This window comes from Eumetopias jubatus, unplaced genomic scaffold (genome assembly GCF_037043125.1).
Source record: "Eumetopias jubatus isolate StellerSeaLion01/CBP00866 unplaced genomic scaffold, mEumJub1_p1.0 scaffold_3, whole genome shotgun sequence".
Lineage (NCBI taxonomy): Eukaryota > Metazoa > Chordata > Mammalia > Carnivora > Otariidae > Eumetopias > Eumetopias jubatus.
This window is the reverse complement of record NW_028274809.1, coordinates 61,694,345-61,712,069: the sequence shown is the minus strand read 5'-3', so window position 1 is coordinate 61,712,069 and position 17,725 is coordinate 61,694,345. Positions and strand designations below refer to the sequence as shown.

At 38.3% G+C, this 17,725-nt stretch overlaps 1 protein-coding gene across 2 annotated transcripts in view; it reads left to right on the top strand.

The window, feature by feature from the left end:
• The window catches only part of MYO3B (myosin IIIB), a 382,159-nt gene that overhangs the window by 291,559 nt on the left and 72,875 nt on the right, over positions 1 to 17,725 (top strand). The window contains exons 30-31 of one of the 2 annotated variants that reach the window (XM_088022122.1): positions 11,293 to 11,353; positions 12,289 to 12,388. In XM_088022122.1, the coding sequence (XP_087878248.1) occupies positions 11,293 to 11,353; positions 12,289 to 12,388 (161 nt within the window). Of the gene's footprint in view, positions 1 to 11,292; positions 11,378 to 12,288; positions 12,389 to 17,725 lie in introns of both variants that reach the window. The other variant, XM_088022121.1, reaches the window with a different exon arrangement.

Here is a 17,725-nt window from a genome sequence, read left to right as displayed (position 1 = left end):
CTCATTACCCTTCTCCTGTCTGTCAAGCCTGAAGTTTCCTGGTTCAAGGACCTGTATCTCAGAAGTACAGAATTATAAAGACTAATATAACACCTTGCTAAGTGTGTGTTTTTAAATTCTGACCATGTGTATATCTCTTAATTCTTTTAAAATCCTGTTGTCTTACATTTACATTTCATTCTGCCTAAAAGCACAAACGGAATCCTTTTGTCCCAGTTTGGCAAGAATTTTTATTTATCTTTTCCTGATGAAGAATCTGAGTTACTGATTTGCCCAGGTTAGAGTTGCCATATATAACAAGTAAAAATGCAGGATACTCACTTAAATCCAAATTTAAATAAACAGTTCTTTTAGTGTATGCCCCATGAAGTATTTGAAAAAACTTATACCAAAAAATTATTTGTTGTATACTTAGAATTCAAAATACACCCTTAGGTGGATGTGTTTAGCACCAGCCCAAGTGCTCTGGAACTAACATATCATGAGTTTGTATATGTATATTGTAAATATATATCATAAAGCGTGTTGCTAAACCTTTACCAAGTGTTTACAGTAGTCCTCTGGCCTCTACATGCTGTAACACATAATGTTTTTTACCCTGTAGGAGCTTTTGCTCGAAAACATATGCAAAGATCTCAATTCCTATTTATTTATTAAGGGCTTTACTCAGATATCATCTACTGCAGCCATTCAATCTAAAATTGCAGACGCTGCCTCCAGCATTTCTTATGCCCCTTTCTTGCTTTAGTTTTCTTCTTTGGCACTTCTGTTTAATGTGCTAGCATGTTTACTTCTTTCTTTCATTCATTGTCTGCTTCCCCCACTAGCGTGTAGGTTCTTAAGAGCATAGGAATCTCAGATTTCCTTATCACCACTATATCCCCAGTAACAGCAAGAGACAAAGGTACTCAAATATTTGTGGAAGAACGAATGATGTCTGAGAGGCTCTTGAGGACCTTATATTGCACATGTGATATATGTTGTATTTATAATTATACAGAATCTTAAGAAGTCTTTCCACCAAATTAGAATCTTGAGTGTGGTACAGTGTATATAATCTTACTATTAGTCGATGGATACAAGATAAATAAAAGGTCAACAGGTCAGGGATCAAGGGGTGTCTCTAGATAGAGTTGGGCTTAATTTAATCTACTTCCTGGCAGGTTTTCTAGAATTAAATGTTAGCTCCGAGCAACATTTATTAAGATCCCAAATACGATTATGTGACTATCTGGAAGAGTCCAGTAAAAAAAAAAAAAAAAAAAAAGGTGCTGGAGGCTGAAAACACAGGCTCTGTGTCCTCCGGATCTGGGTTTAGATCAGGATGTCTGCATGCCACCTAGGCAGGTTATTCAATTGGCCCAAGCTTCAGCTGTGAAAAGGGGACCCTAGTAGGACCTAGGCTGCTAGCCCTGAGATGAGGATTATACAAGATGATCTGGTCAGATTCTCAGCACCGTAAAGTGTGTTCAGCCCGTGCCCGTGCATTTCTTCGGGTCAGTGTTCCTCCTCACTGCTGCATCTGAATCCCATCACTGGGTCTCAGGCTGGTTTTCTCTTAAGCTCCCTTGATTGCTGACAAAGAACTGAAGTAAGTTTTATGGGTTCCTTTAAGTATGGGTTATTTTAAGGGCTCTTAGATGAATGTACTTTTTTCCAATAAGGCAAACATTCTCAGCACATTGAAAAAAGGCCTCCTGCTCTTACCTTACACTTGACACATGACAACTGCCTGCAATAAAGTAGTATAGGAGAAAAAAAAGAAATGAGAATACAAGAACTGGCAAATTAAGACTGTATGAGCTTATGGTTGGGGAAAAGCAATGAGGCAAACAAATATCAAATTTAAAGGACTCAGTGGGACTTTGGAAATTAGCATAAGTACATCTTACAGTGCTAACTTTGAGCAATGGCATTATAAAACATTTTTCAGGCTTTTTGAGCCCTTTTGATGAATTTGTTCTTGAGCCATGTTCTAAAACTTAAAATAATATGTGTCCAAGAACAAACAAATACCCATCTATTTGAGTATAACTTGCATATTCAACTTACTCAGCAATCATACCGATCGGGATACTGAGATACAGGGTGTGGCTTCAAAATCTTTATAAGAGTTACCAAGTGGCCAAACCTAATGAAAAACAAATAATACAAAAGCTGTGATCATTCTTTCTTGTTTCTCTTTTTTCCTGCAATACTGGTGATCTTATTTTGCATGATTATTATTTGTTTTCACTTCTGTATTCTTTGTATTTCCTTCATGTTATATATCAAAGCCCAGGAATGTTTTCCTTCTTTAGGAATCAACAAATCCCTAAAGTATCCCAGTTAAACTAATAATGAGGTACCCCCCCATTTTTTTTGGCCAAAGAGGTAAGCAAAAATTAAAAAGACATAATACCCGGTGTTGATGATAAGACGGGAAGTGGGTTCTTTCATACTTTTGCAGGTATGAATGTTAATTTTTGTTGCCTTTTAGAGAAGATTTTGGTGATATAATTCAAAAACTTTAAAACAGGCAAAGAATTTGTTCACCCTTTGACCCAATTGCCTCAGTTAAGATTCATCCAAGAAAATAATTGGATGAGTACTCGTAACTATATGCACAGAATAATTCATGATCCATTATTTCCATAAAATTGGAAATAACTTAAATATCCAAAAATAAGAGATTAAATCATTTATGATAATCATCCAACATAATACTATACAGCCATAAATATGACACACATGCACACTTGCATATGTGCATATTGCACATAAAGACAGCGAAAGATGCTTGTAACTACCAAACGTAAGTTAAAATGGCAAATATATTATGAGCCTTTGTTTTTTTAAAATGTATATTATATGCATAGAGAAATATCTGAAAAGATATACACCAAGATATTAACAGCAGTTATATCTGGGTATGGAAATTATCCCTGATCTTTATTTTCTTCTCCTTTAATATCTATTTTAGATAGTACAACAGTGAATATGTTATTTTTTAATTAGAAAAAAATTCTTTTTTAATCAGAGAAAGAAAAAGAAACATTTTGCCACTAGTTCTCTTAGTCATTTACTTTGGGTAGAAAGTCAAAGATTACTACACTTTCATTGATTAATGATTGGTGAATATTCAGATCTTTTGGGAATTTGGAGCATTTTCAGCAACTAAAATATAAAGAAGAAAAGACAAAACTGATGAACACAGCAATAGGAACAGCTCTGATATCTCAAAAGCCAGGTGGCTTGTTCTTTGCTCTCCCTCCCTTAATCAAAATTTGATAAAGCTCACCTTCAGTAGATGATTTGCAGACACTTTTAATTGGTCAGGATGTGGCACCAGATGAGTTAGTTACAGTACCAAGTTTTCAGTGTGGTTATGCTCAGTAGATTTGTAGAATGTACCAGGGAGCCTCCAACTCTGCCCAGGGTGGAAGAGGTGGCCAGGGTGGGGATGGGGCAGAAGAGGCTCTTCTGAGGAGCTGACACCCAAGCTAAAGGGTAAGGGTGCAATGGCCAGGTGGGCCAGAGAGGAGACGACATTCCAGGCAAAAGCACTAAGTATGAATACAACCCTGAGGAGGTTCAGTGGGGGCTTGGCAAATGCTGATTTGTTGTGGTGGTGGTGAATAGAAAACAAAAGGATGCTAGGGGCGCCTGGGTGGCTCAGTCAGTTGAGCGTCTGACTCTAGGTTTCAGCTCAGGTCGTGATCTCAGGATCATGGGATGGAGCCCCACATCAGGCTCTGCACTCAGCACAGAGTCTGCTAAAGTTTCTCTCTCCTTCTGCCCCCCCCTCGCTCTCTCAAATAAATAAATAAATCTTTTTAAAAAAAAACAAAAGCATTCTAGAAATCCTAGCTTTCTAAGTTTTGTAATACAATATGCATTATCTTACACGTTCTGGGTACCTTTAAACTTAACCTGATAATTTGTGGTCTTCGTAGAACATTTTCTTATCTTCCAATCCTCTGTGCCTTCAGAGCTGTTTAAGTAAATACAAGCAGTAAGAAGAATACACAATGACGCCTAGCTGATGCAGATCTGGGAAAAGTAGATGCATAGTGACAATATGCGGAGATTCGGATCTGGTAGTGTTCCCCATTTATACCCTCAGCCCTCACAAATGTTCAGGCTGCATATAAGAACTAAATGGCCAGTTTGTATGGAAATCCTGTTAACACTTAGGTCAGCACAGGAACCTTTACAAAGGACAGTGTCCTTTTTTCTGATGTCATGTTTTAAATGTCTTTATTTACCTTACCTCGAACTTACTGAAACCATTTGCAAGGATATTTGTGTTTTCCATCATCCTTCATGGTAATTTCCATAAGGAAAGTTGTATGACTTATTTATCTGAAATGTGCCTCCCTCAAGACTCATGGGGATCCTAGGACAGCAAAATATCTTGGTCTGAGCATATCTTTTGCAGGGTGCATTGGTTGCTGCTGCTTGGGAACAAGAAATTGACCTCTTCTTATTAAGAGTTCCGTATACAACAGATTTTTGTTTTTCAGAGCTATCAAAGAAGTGGGAACAAATTTGCTTGATTATGCTGATTAGCCTTTCTCCCAGGGCTGCCACGGAAGACACAAATTTACAATGAGAACTACTCCCAAATCTAGAGACCGCAGGAAGCTAACAGAAATCAACTCACAATGAATTAGCTGCAACCTATCCTGTTTTGGAATTAGAGCATGCTTTCAAGTGTGAATGACTAATGGGTTTCTTCATTTGTCTACAAGCAAGATTATGACTGATAAAAGATAAGACATAATCTTTGCAACTTTTATCAAAGTTAATAAAAACTGCAAAAAGAAATTTAAATGAAGTTTATAAAATGGAAGTTCAGAGTGTAACCAGGATGTCTCTACTCCCATCCAAGAAAAAAGTTAGATTCTAACCCTAAAGGAGAAGAAGGTCAGTTACAAGACTAGATTGATTGATCAGTGCTCAAAGAGTACTTTGCTTCCTTTGTTTTAATTCTGATGCATAAATCTGTCTCCAGATTATTTCAGCCAACTAGTGAAGGGGAGAGTATGGTCCAGATTATACTATGCACTGTAAAACCACACACTGGCATTCTACTTTTCAAATATGACTCTTCTGAGTTTGGTTAATACAACTCTACTCTGAAAAGATCATCACCCCTCAGTGAACTGGCAAACTGAATTTTGGAGCCTGTTAAAGCTGAAACCCAGTTTTGGAGTGTGGTGACTTCACCGAGTGCTGCCAGCCCAGCATGACAAAGCCAGCTGGCCTCATGGATCCTTGCTGTAGAAGAGAGATGCTGGGGCATTCTCAGCAGCCCAGTACTCGGGAGCCAGCCTGCACCCGGCCCCTCATCCAGTCACATGGGGATCCCAGGGTTTAAGAAAGAATTCGATGTTTCGTCTGGAGGGGCTTTTTCAGGGCAGATGCCCAGCGGAAGCACTGTCAGTGAGGAGTGAGATCTTTTTCTGTCTCCCCTAGAACCCACAGCTGAGTGAACTGACTGCAGCAAAGCAACAGAGCTGCCGAGCCTTGGAGGCAATCTGCTTAAGCCTTTAGTCATGGATTCTGAGAGGCTAGAGGAACCCTTGGAATATGCAGAGAGTCATATGTAGACAGACACCTGCCTCCTATTCCCTGATTCTGCCATTTAACATGTGATTCCTAATGGAGGCCGAGGACAGTATTATATTTTTTAATTTTCCTACAGATTCAAAATAATCTCACACTTTAAAAATGAATAATTCCTGGGGCGCCTGGCTGGCTCAGTCAGTAGAACATGTAACTCTTGTTCTTGGGATTGTGAGTTCAAGGCCCACATTGGGCATGGAGCCTACTTAAAAAATAATATAAATAAAATGAATAATTCCTTAATATCACCTAATACCAATTAGTCAGAATTTCCCAGTTGTTCCAAGACTGTTCTTCACACCTGTCTGTCCAGGCTGGGATCCAGTTTAGGTCATTACCTTGCATTGAGTTATTACATCCCTAAATTTCATTTAATACGTAATACTCGCTTTCTCATGCTCTGACTTTTTAAGCGATTGATCCAATTATAGCTCACCTTCTGTATTCGTTTGCTTGATTCTTTGCAGTCTTAGCTTGTCCCTCTATACCTTGTGTTCTAGGTAAACTGGAAGATTGGAAGCTTTGATTACATTCAAGCTAAATGTTTTTGACTGAAACAAAAAATATAAATGTCAAATACTTCACATTGCCTCGCATCACAAGACAGTGTTGTCTGGGCATTAGTGGTGCTAAGGCTGGAGCTGGATTAAGATGTACTGTTACCTTACTCTCCTTGTGCCCTGAAAGAAGGACTCAGTGTAGAGGTGCTTTGGCATCACCTGACTGTCCCATTCACTATCAACCATTTCTCTGAAGGTTTAATGAGCTCTTGATAATCCTTGCCTAAATCAATAATTTCCCTCTGGAGTCTTCTACGTCAGCAGGTTTTATGCTACACTATTTTTTAAAAGTTTTTATTTTAATTCCAGTTAGTTAATATACAGTGTTATATTAGTTTCTGGTGTACAACAGAGTGATTCAACAATTCCATACATCACCAGTGCTCATCAGACAAGTGCCCTCCTTAATCCCCATCACCTATTTCGCCCATCCCCCCACCCACCTCCCCTCGGGTAACCATCAGTTTGTTCACTATAGTTAAGAGTCTCTTTCTTCTCTCTCTCCCTCTCTGTTTTTTTTCCCTTTGTTCATTTGTTTTGTTTCTTGAATTCTACATATGAGTGAAATCGTATGGTATTTCTTTCTCGGACTTATTTTGCTTAGCATGATACTCTCTAGCTCTATCCATGTCATTGCGAATGGCAAGCTTTCATTCATTTTTATGGCTGAGTAATATTCCTTTGTGTATAGATACCACATTGTCTTTATCCATTTATCTGTTGATGAACAAATGCATCCATAATTTCATTATTGTAAATAATGCTGCAATAAACATAGGGATGCATGTAACCCTTTGAATTTGTGTTTTTGTATTTTGGGGGCAAATACCCAGTAGTGCAATTGCTAGATTGTAGGGTAGTTCTATTTTTAACTTTTTGAGGAGCCTCCATACTGTTTTCCACTGTGGCTGCACCAGTTTGCATTCCCACCATCAGTGCATGAGGGTTCCTCTTTCTCCACATCCTGTCCAACACTTGCTATTTCTTATGTTTTAGATTTTAGCCATTCTGACAGGTGTGAGATGATATCTCATTGTAGTTTTGATTTGCATTTCCGTGATGGTAAGTGATGATGAACATCTTTTCATGTGTCTGTTGGCCATCTGGATGTCTTCTTTGGAGAAATGTCAGTTCATGTCTTCTGTCCATTTTTAACTGGATTATTTGTTTTTCGAGTGTTGACTTGTATAAGTTCTTTATATACTTTGGATACTAACCCTTTATTGGATATGTCATTTGCAGATATATTCTCCCATTCCATAAATTGCCTTTTAGTTTTATTGATTGTTTCCTTTGCTGTGCAAAGCTTTTTATTTTGATGTAGTCACAGTAGTTTATTTTTTATTTCATTTCTCTTGCCTCAAGAGACATATCTAGAAAAAAGTTGCTATGCCTAATGTCAAAAAAGTTACTGCCTCTGTTTTCTTCTAGGATTTTTATGGTTTTAGGTCTTACATTTAGGTCTTTAATCCACTTTGAATTTATTTTTGTGTATGGTGTAAGAAAGTGGTCCAGTTTCTTTTTTTCCCCCCATGTTACTGTCCAGTTTTCTCAACACCATTTGTTGAAGAAATTGTCCTTTTCCTGTTGGATACTCTTTTCTGCTTTGTCAAAGATTAATTGATCAGATAGTTATGGGTTCATTTCTGGGTTTTCTACTCTGTTCCATCGGTCTCTGTGTCTGTTTTTATGCCAGTACCATACTGTTTTGATCACTATAGCTTTGCAATATAACTTGAAATCCAGAGTTGTGATATCTCCACCTTTGCTTTTCTTTTTCAAGATTGCTTTGGTTATTCAGGTCTTCTGTGGTTCCATACAAATTTAGGATTGTTTGTTCTAGTTCTGTGGAAAATGCTGTTTGCATTTTGTTTAACAATATTTGTTGTTTAACAATATTTGTTCTTCCAATCCATGAGCATAGAATGTCTTTCCATTTCTTTATGTTATCTTCACTTTCTTTCATCAGTGTTTTATAGTTTTCAGAGTATAGGTCTTTCACCTCTTTGGTTAGGTTTATTCCTAGGTATCTTGTTATTTTCGATACAATTATAAATGGGATTGATTTCTTAATTTCTCTTTCTGCTGCTTCATTAGTGTTGTATAGAAATGTCACAGATTTCTGAACATTGATTTTGTATCCTGCAACTTTACTGAATTCATTTATCAGTTCTAGCAGGTGGAATCTTTCAGGTTTTCTATATGTAGTATCATGTCATCTGCAAATAGTGAAAGGTTTACTTCTTTCTTTCCAGTTTGGGTGCCTTTTATTTCTCTGTTGTCTGATTGCTGTGGCTAGGACTTGCAGTACTATGTTGAATAAAAGTGGTGAGAGTGGACATCCTTGTCTTGTTCCTGACCTTAGGGGAAAGGCTCTCAGTTTTTCCCCACTGAGGATTTTAGCTGTGGGTTTTTCATATATATAACCTTTTATTATGTTGAGGTATGTCCCTTCTCAACCTAATTTGTTGAGGGTTTTTATTGTGAATGGATGTTGAACTTGTCAAATTATGGTGCACTATTTATGCACTAGTTATGACATGAACCAAGTCATTAGCTTCTTGATCCTTGATTCCCTCACCTGTAAAATGGGTATAAAAAATATAACCAATTCACATGGCTGTTGGAAATGTTATATGAAATGACCGTGTATCCATTCTTTGATCAGTGCCTGGTGAAATGTATGCATGCAATAAGCTTTGGTTATTTTTCATTATTGTGTTTTTCCTTATTTCAGCAGTGATAGCTTAATGGAGCATTATCATTGACTGCCAGTCTCAAGTCCTTGAAGCAAATGACAACATATCTGGTAAATTGCTGCTAAGGAGTTGAGGCAGTTAGACTTTTGAAGAAAACTTATACCATTTTTTTATTTTCATTTTTTAAAAGATTTTATTTATTTGAGAGAGAGAGCACATGCACAAACAAGGGGAGGGGGAGGGGCAGAGGGAGAAGGAGAAACAGACTCCCCGCTGAGCAGGGAACCTGACGTGGGGCTCGATCCCAGGACCCAGGATCATGACCTGAGCCGAAGGCAGACACAGGCTGAGCCACCTAGGTGCCCCATTAAGGCAGATTGGAATTTGTTTCAAATAAAGGCTGCTCAGATTAGAATTTTCTAAGGCATGTTATAAGAACCAGTAGGCCTCTAACATGCTCCCTGGGAGAAGGGTGCCATTCTAAGATAACATCTGGGAAATGCTGTGTATTTTTAACCAAAAGTAGGGTTTCATTGTGCGTGGTATTAAGCTAAAGGTTCTGGAAAGCCTCTTGGCAAAGAAATCTGCTTTGATCAAGTATTTGCTTAATCAGGTATTTTCTAATCTATTTGCCTATGGACACTACCCAAACCACCTCCATTTATAAAACCAGGTAATACATGTAAACATTATATTGAGCTGCCTTAGATTCTTCCAAAGGCTTGAATGAGGAGGGGCTCAAACTGCTGAGCTGACCCTCAGTGGAGAGTAGGAAGATACCTGTCCCTGGCTTTTGGATCCTACAAAGCCATGCAAATGAGCAGAGTTCTTAAGAGGTTTCATTTCCATGTTGGGGCAGATAGGATAGAAATGAGAGAGCCCATAGTAATATGACAGCTACACTCTCTTCCTTAGATTGTCTCCACACCTTACCAGGACTCCTGGAGGACCTCAGAGTCCATCTGTCCTTTAGGTGTCCCAGAACCATTGGGACTTGCCTAGGCTGACGGGAATGAGTTCATTGACCTGATGCACAGAAACCAAAGTGCATAGAGGGTGTCAAGTTTCAGAGGAAGACAGAGGATTTAAAGTCAGACCAACAGGGGTCAATGTCTTAGCTCTGATAGGTATTCACCTGATCCCTGGCCAAATCCCTTACTCTCTCTGAACTAGAGTTTCTTCATCTATAAAATAGGGACAATTAAAGCACTTAGCTCAAATGGTTGTGAAATTTTCGTTAGACATATAAAAGCATTTAAAAAAATATGAAGTGTTATATAAAAGCTCATTAATTTAATGTTAATGTTAAGGGTATTCCTGCTGATCTTCATCTTTGGGGGGTCCACTAGTCATTCTTTTATTCATTCAACTTATCAAATATTTATTGAGCACTTTGCCACATACCAGACCCTAGGATTAGGTGCTGATGTAGAATATAGAATAAAGCAAATCCAATCTCTGCCTTCTTGGAACTTACATTCTATAGTGGGAGACATATGATAAACAAATGTGCACACAAATAAGTGTATCATTTTAGTCTCCTCTCCCCAGGTACTGATGTTATATTTTTTAAATGGGGATATTGTTTATACTCTCTGTATAGATGCATTTTGATGGTGTTATCCATGAACTGTTCACAGAAAATTCAGAAATGAATTTCTCATTTTAAATAAAGAATAAGATTTTTAATATAGAACTAGAAGAGACCTTAGGAATAGTTTATCTCAATCCCTTTATTTTACAGAGAAGGAAAACTAGAAACCAGAATACTATAGAAATTTCCCCAGTCTGTGTATGTGTGTGTGTGAGAAAGAGAGAAATTGATTTTTCCAAACTTTGCTCCTAAAACATTAATACTTTAATAGATGTTAGTAGGTTATCATTTTTTTTAAGTTGCTTGGTCAAAGTAGTTTAAGAAACTATGCACCTACCCCCGACCCCTGCCTTTAGGAATCCAGAAATGAATCTTGTGATTATAAAAGATCGTTCCTGAAGTAAGGAAGCCTCTTAACTATGTACAGCTCAGCATTTCCCATACTTATTTGACTACAGAATCTATTTTGAATTATCTAACAATTAATGTGCTTACAATGTGCTGGCTGGGAAGTACAGCCTTAGCATCAGTTTTGTTGGCTTCTTGGTAAAGTCTGTGAAAGCCTAATAGTAAACTAAGTTGTATCATACAACTTTAAAAAGGGTAGCTTCTACAGTCTCAGGACCTCAAGCTGACTGTGAATATAGCAGTAACACTTAGTAGGGCGCATTTTCTTAAGTTGACCATGTCCTTTTAATCGAGGACCAGAATGGGAAACAATGGAAACTTAGTAAGAGTATGTTCTGATACCTCTTTGGAGGAAAACAATCCTCTTTAAGTTCTTAAGCATGATTTCAGGCCTTTAAAAAATGACTGTTTTTCTTTTTAGGCATCCACAAGCCCAGTGTTCTCCAAAAGGGTGTGATGTCTCCGCAGGACATTCACATAAGGTAGCTGGACATCTTGATTCCGAAGTGACTGTGTATCTTTATTTCAGACTTGTCCAAGTCGATGGTTGGGAAGCCTATATGTGGCTGCTTGGTCAAGTCATCCAAACATGAAGCTGTTAGTGATATTTTGAAGTCTTTGAGACAAAAGCCCAGCTTGCTAAAGAACCTTGGTTCAGCAGAGAGACAGGGAGGTACAGTGAAGAGAGAATCAAAAGCCTGGAAATTTGCTGCTGAGAATAAATGCTAGCTGCTCCCTGAGGTGATTTGTCTGTGCACTCCACTCTCTACAGATGTTAGAGCCTCTTTTTGAGTAAGGACCCGAGGTTCTTTGGTAGCACTTTGATATCCTGCTCGAATTCAATATGTGAAATGGAGGCGTCTCTCTGTGACTTGGAGCCCACAGCAGGCTTTGAAGTCTGATCCAATTTTTGCTGCCTACTATTTGATGTTGAAAGGATGAAATGAAGAAAATGTACAGTTTTTGCCAGTAACTCTGCTGAGCATATGTAAGATTAAAAAAACAAAATCCTTTGGATGATGTACTTAGAAATGTTAAGTAGATTAATACCTTCCTATAGGTTTTCTTTTTTCTTTCTTAGGGATAAAAATTAAGTATAGGAGAAAATCAGCACATAGCTGTTTTTTATATTCTGGATTATAATTAATTTAAGAGGGGGCTAGGTTAACTTGTTCAGAGGAAGAAATAAATGAATTAAGCAAAAGGTGCTGAGACTCTGCTACTAATTGCTCCAAGGAGAGGACCTCCTCTCAATTCTCATGCAAGATGGGGGCAACTCACCACATGACCCCAATATGCTTAGCTTCTTCCCCATTTCATCAGGGTTAAAGGTCCCTTAGTTAAATGGAGGCTATGTCCTTAAGGCTGCTTCATCTGAAGATAAAAGTAATGTTTCTCTTACTGGGTCTTTCTGAAGCATTCCGTTTCTGGGACCGATCTGCTGTCTTCTCAGACATGCCATGCTGCCCCGGGTCGCCCAGGACCAAGTCCCTCGAGAGGAGCCCCTGCAGAATCTGGTAAGAACATTTTGAACTGTATGCTGCTTCTACCTTTGGCATGCTTGTGCCCTTTTTGATGAGTTGTTTAGGCAGGACTGTCTAGAAGATGGGACTCAGATAGCAATATGACCTAACATTAGCAAAAGTTCAGGTTTGTTCAGCCATAAAGGCTGGAAGCAAAATGTGTATTAAAGGTAGCCATTTACTGACTTCTCATGCCACTCAAGTTTACTTCTCTGAGGGAAGAAAATGAATATCGAAGGCCATTATTTCCCTTTACCTGTTAAGAACCTCAAATTAGGCAATGGCGTCACAATTTCATTTTGCCAAAGGAAAGATAAACAGTTGACCAACTTTCAGTGGAACAGATCATTTTGGGTCAAAATCTACGGCTTAGTAAAGAATATGGATTTAGAGAGTAGTTCTGCTCTTTTGGCAACACTACCATTCTTTCAGCAAGAATACACATGTCTTGCCACACTGCTTTGGGAAATAGCTACTTATGACCCCTTTTCTAATTTCTTTGCTACAGAATATGGCGAAAGTTATTTTGGGGCCTTATATGTGCCTGTACTGTGCAGCTTATGTGTACTTCTGGAAGATAAAATAGAAGCATGATCGTAAGAAATATTTATGAACCAGAAGATACTAAGAGCAATGTGGACCATTCCTAAGAAAGAAACTTTTTCAACTTAAAATACTGACATTACACTCAATGTAAACCTCATCTGTTTTTCTGAAATATGCCATAGATTCTCAGGTCTCTCCAAATTTCTTCTTAGCCTGTTTTTCAGTGACAAAGTAGTACAATATGAAGTGGAAAATGTACAACAAATGTGTTAGGACCTTTAGTCTGTATGGAACTTAAACTTTTGGAAAGAGACAAGAGAGGACAACTGTACTATAGCAGAACCTTCTAAATGGGTATGCAGAAAATAATAAATCTGTCAAAAGGAATATTATCCCCATAGTGCTCAGTGTTCCCACCCAGCCAGATAGTGTTCAGGAATAAGGTCACAATGAGGAGAGGTAGGAGTAGTGCAAAAAAAGAGGAAAATTTAGGGAAAAAACTGTGGTGGAGCAGAATCCATTATGCAAGAATTTGGTTGGCATTTGTCTCTATCCAAACGGACAGTCTCTACCTTTTAATTGGGTTGTTTAGACCATTTATATTTAATGTGATTATTGATGTATTTTGGCTTAAATCTACCATCTTGCTATTTATTTTCAATTTGTTCCATCTGATCTTTGTTCTCTTTTGGCATTCTACTTTAAAATACACGTAAAAAGAAAAATTTTAAGTATGATTGAGTAGCCAAAGCCACAGATTCTGGAGTGAGACCTGCCTGGATTCAAATCTCTGTTCTCCTGTGTAGTGTTAATTGAGTTATGAAACAACTCCTTATCTCAGTACTTACACATGTAAAATGAGGAAAATGGTAATTCATAGCTGAGGGGTTGTACTGAGCATTCAATGAGCTGTTAGTACAAGTAAAGAGCACAGCATGGTGTCTGGTTCATGGTAAGGGTACATTATTTCAGCTGCTGCTGTGGTAGTCATTGCTATTGATATTATATAAAAGCAAATTTAATCTATAAGTATGAAAAAAACAGTGAAATAAAGTTCTTATTGTAAGACACTAAATTTTGGTAGGAGTTTAGAGGGAGAAAAGGATACTGTATTTTAAATTAACTATTAAAGAGACCTGTTGGATTACAATCATCTTTCCCAGTCTTTAGGAAAGTATCCCCAAAGTCAAACTTATTAATAAGCTACACATCTGACTTGCTGTAAGTGGCTCATATGCACTTTCCTGTCACACTTTTTTTTCCCCTCCAATCTAGATGGTTTTCTCTTGGGTCTCCCTCCATCACCATTACTTCTCCTTACAGTCTTGTAAACAGCATCCTAAGTAGTCTTCCTGCTTCCACTCTTTTCCTCCTTCAACTTATCTTCTGCACAGATACCTGAGGAGATTTTCTAAAGCATGCTCTGATCTTAACATTCCCTTCCTCCAAACGCCTCCATGGCTCCCCATTGCCTCAGCATCAGCTCTAAATTTCTTGGCGTGACATTCAAGGCTATCTCTGTTATGGTCTTAATCTTCCTTTCTAGCTGTATCTTCCACTGATCTTTCCTCCTCATTCTGTGCTTCAGAATATCCAAACTGTTCTCTATTCTCCAAACATCCCTAGTATGTCCTTTATCTCCTCTGACTTTGCTCACATGGGGCCCTCTGCCCCATCTATCCTTCTTCCCTGTTCACTTTCAGTTCTCTCCATTCTTTTTTTTTAAAGAGTGTGAGTGGGGGGATGAGAGGCCCAGGTATTGGGAGAGGGACAGAGGGAGAGAGAGAATCTTAATCATGCTCCATGCTCAGCCTGGGGCCCAATGAGGAGCTCGGTCTCACGACCCTGAGATCATGACCTGAGCTGAAACCAAGAGTCAGATGCTTAACTGACTGAGCCACCCAAGCTCCCCAGTCCTTTCCATTCTTGATTCCCCCCGTGGTTCCCTCTTTTGTGCCTTTGACTTTTCTTATAGTACTTATCACATCCTGCCTTACATTATATTTTCATTCATCTACTAGATTTTAAACTCTCTGGTATTGTATCTTTTCATTTCTGTACTCTCTCCTCACAGCCGAGCCTATTACTTCCAATTGAATTCTTGAGCATCCAAAGCTGTGATGAAATATAATGAAAGCAAGAATGTAATGAAGCTCTTGAATGAGTCAGAGAAAAGTTTTAAAATGTGTTTCTAATAATCCTGGAATAAAATAAATGTCTCTTAGTCACCCCCAAATAGGTATAGCATACCACTAGAACAAGTTAAAATGATCCAAGCTATTTTATTTTGTTGCTGTTGTTTTGAGTGGGGGAGAGAGAAAGGTTTAGGCAGGAAAACACATTATGTAAATCAAATTCCCCTTGACCTTAGAAAGTAGCAAAGATGGATTGAAGAATAAAAGCTTTCCAATTTTATGTTTTCAAGGTTATCACTGCAGAAACAAGAGTATATCCTGTAAGAGATATTTCAGCAATTTATACTTTTGTGTTTAATTTTTTGCCTTAAATTACCCATTATTTCAACCTATATTTCTGTGAAAGACTGAATGAGAATACTGTGATCTTTTCAGTGTAAAAAAAAAAAAAACCACTAACATCCAACAAGTTAGCCTTGTAACTTGCAATGACTGCTAATAACTTCACTGTTGTAGGAAGTGGTCTGGTGGGGTGGGGGATGGAGAGAGGCAGGGAGTAAATCTAAAGTTACTCAGTCAGGCCAGCTCTGCTCAGGGCAGGCATGCAAAGAAGGATACAGATATGGGGCTTGTACAAAGGCTGTCTTCAGCCCCTTAGTCAGAGAGTCTCAGAAGTGTCCTTAATTGGTCCATCTGAGCCTGACTTATCTTCACATAGGAGAGGAAATCACAGTATACCCAGGAAGTGCATAATAGAATCACTTTGCAACTAATCCAAGCAGTGTGGTCTGTGGGCTGACTCTTGCTACTTGTCCCAACAAGATTAGTAAAGACTTGTAAAATAAATTAATTTAGAGTAAGAAATTTAGGAAAGTTTAGATCAATCTGATATTGACACAACATCCAAATATGTGATTATGTATCTAGTAGGTGACCTTTGAAAAACATGGGTTTGAACTGTGTGGGTCCACTTATACTTGTTTTTTTTTGTTTCAATAAATATATTGAAAATTTTTTTTAGATTTGCAACAATTTGAAAAAACTCTCAGATGAACTGCACAGTTTAGAAATACTGAAAAAAATTAAGAAAAAGGTATTACTGTATGAAAACAGGATATAATATATATAACAACATACATTATATGTGTTAATCAACTGTTTATGTTATTAGAAGGTTTCAGGTCAACAGTAGGCTATGAGTTGTTACATTTTTGATGAATCAAAAATTAGACATGGATTTTTGACTGTGCAGAGGCCAGCACTCCCAACCCCTGTGTTGTTGAAGGGTCAACTATAATTCCTTTTTATTGTATTCACAAAAGTATCTGACTGTGCAAATTGGAAATTAAAACAACCAACCCAAAACTGGTCTTTTAAAACAGTGTAAGAAGTCTGAGAATAGGAGAGTTCCTGGCACTTAGTAAGTATTAATAATTGTTGAGTAAATAGGTGAATAAATAAGTATAAGGACAAATGTCTAAATGATACATTTTTAAACAGTAAAATCAGATCAGGTCTGGATATATGCCTATCAGTCTAATTAAATAATTTCACTGCTTGGATTAGTTGCAAAGTGATTGGGGGATGGTTGCACTTTTAAATGGAGTGGTTGGGGTTGGTTTCATTGAGAAGGCTTGAAAGTGGTGAACTAATTAGCCATGCAGTATTTGGGAGAATAGCATTCCCGGCAAAGGGAATACCTATGGCAAAGGCCCTGAGGGGAAAGCCTGCATGAAATAGGTGAGGAGTAGAAAGAAGCCGATGTGATAGGATCTGGGAGAGCAAGAAGAATGGCAGGAGATGAGGAGTCAGATGATATAGGTCAGCACTTTTTCTTCTTCTACTTCTTCTTTTTTTTTTTTTAACTTTTATTTATTAAATCATCTCTACTCCCAACATGTGGCTTGAACTCACATCCCCGAGATCAAGAGTTCCATGCTTGGGGCGCCTGGGCGGCTCAGTCAGTTGAGTGTCCAGCTCTTGATCTCAGCTCAGGTCTTGATCTTGGGGTCTTGAGTTCAAGCCCCACACTGGGCTCTGTGCTGGGCGTGGAGCCAGCTTAAAAGAAATAAAAAATAAAACAAAATAAAGAGAATCGCATGCTCTACCAACTGAGCCAGTCAGGTACCCGAGGTCCATACTTCTTAATGACTTAACAAGCACCCCAGGGATGTAGTTCATATGAAGATTCTGATTCAGTAGGTCTGGGTGGCTCTGAAGATTCTGCAACACTGATGAGCTTCCAGGTGGTGCCAATATTGGGGGCCCACAATAGTAAAGGTATAAACTCAGTGAAATGCAGAGTGCTGAGCATTTTCAGCACAGGAGTGACATGACCTGAGTTGTGTTTTAAAATGATTACTCCAGCCCGTGGGTTGAGGATAGACTACAGACCTCATCGGTGAATGAGATATTCTGGGTAAGTTTCATTTTCCAGACAGCTGAAACTTTCTGAAACCTATGACTCCCTTTCATACTAGTGTAATGAACACAATTCTTTAGTGTCTCAGTACATAATCTTTAACAATTATCACACTGGGCCATAATGCAGAGAGAGTCCTAGAGACCATTGTGAAATGGGACCACCTACCCTTTCCTGTGATACCTCACCTAAGTGAGGTAGGTCTGCCCTTGGTTATCTTCTCATCTA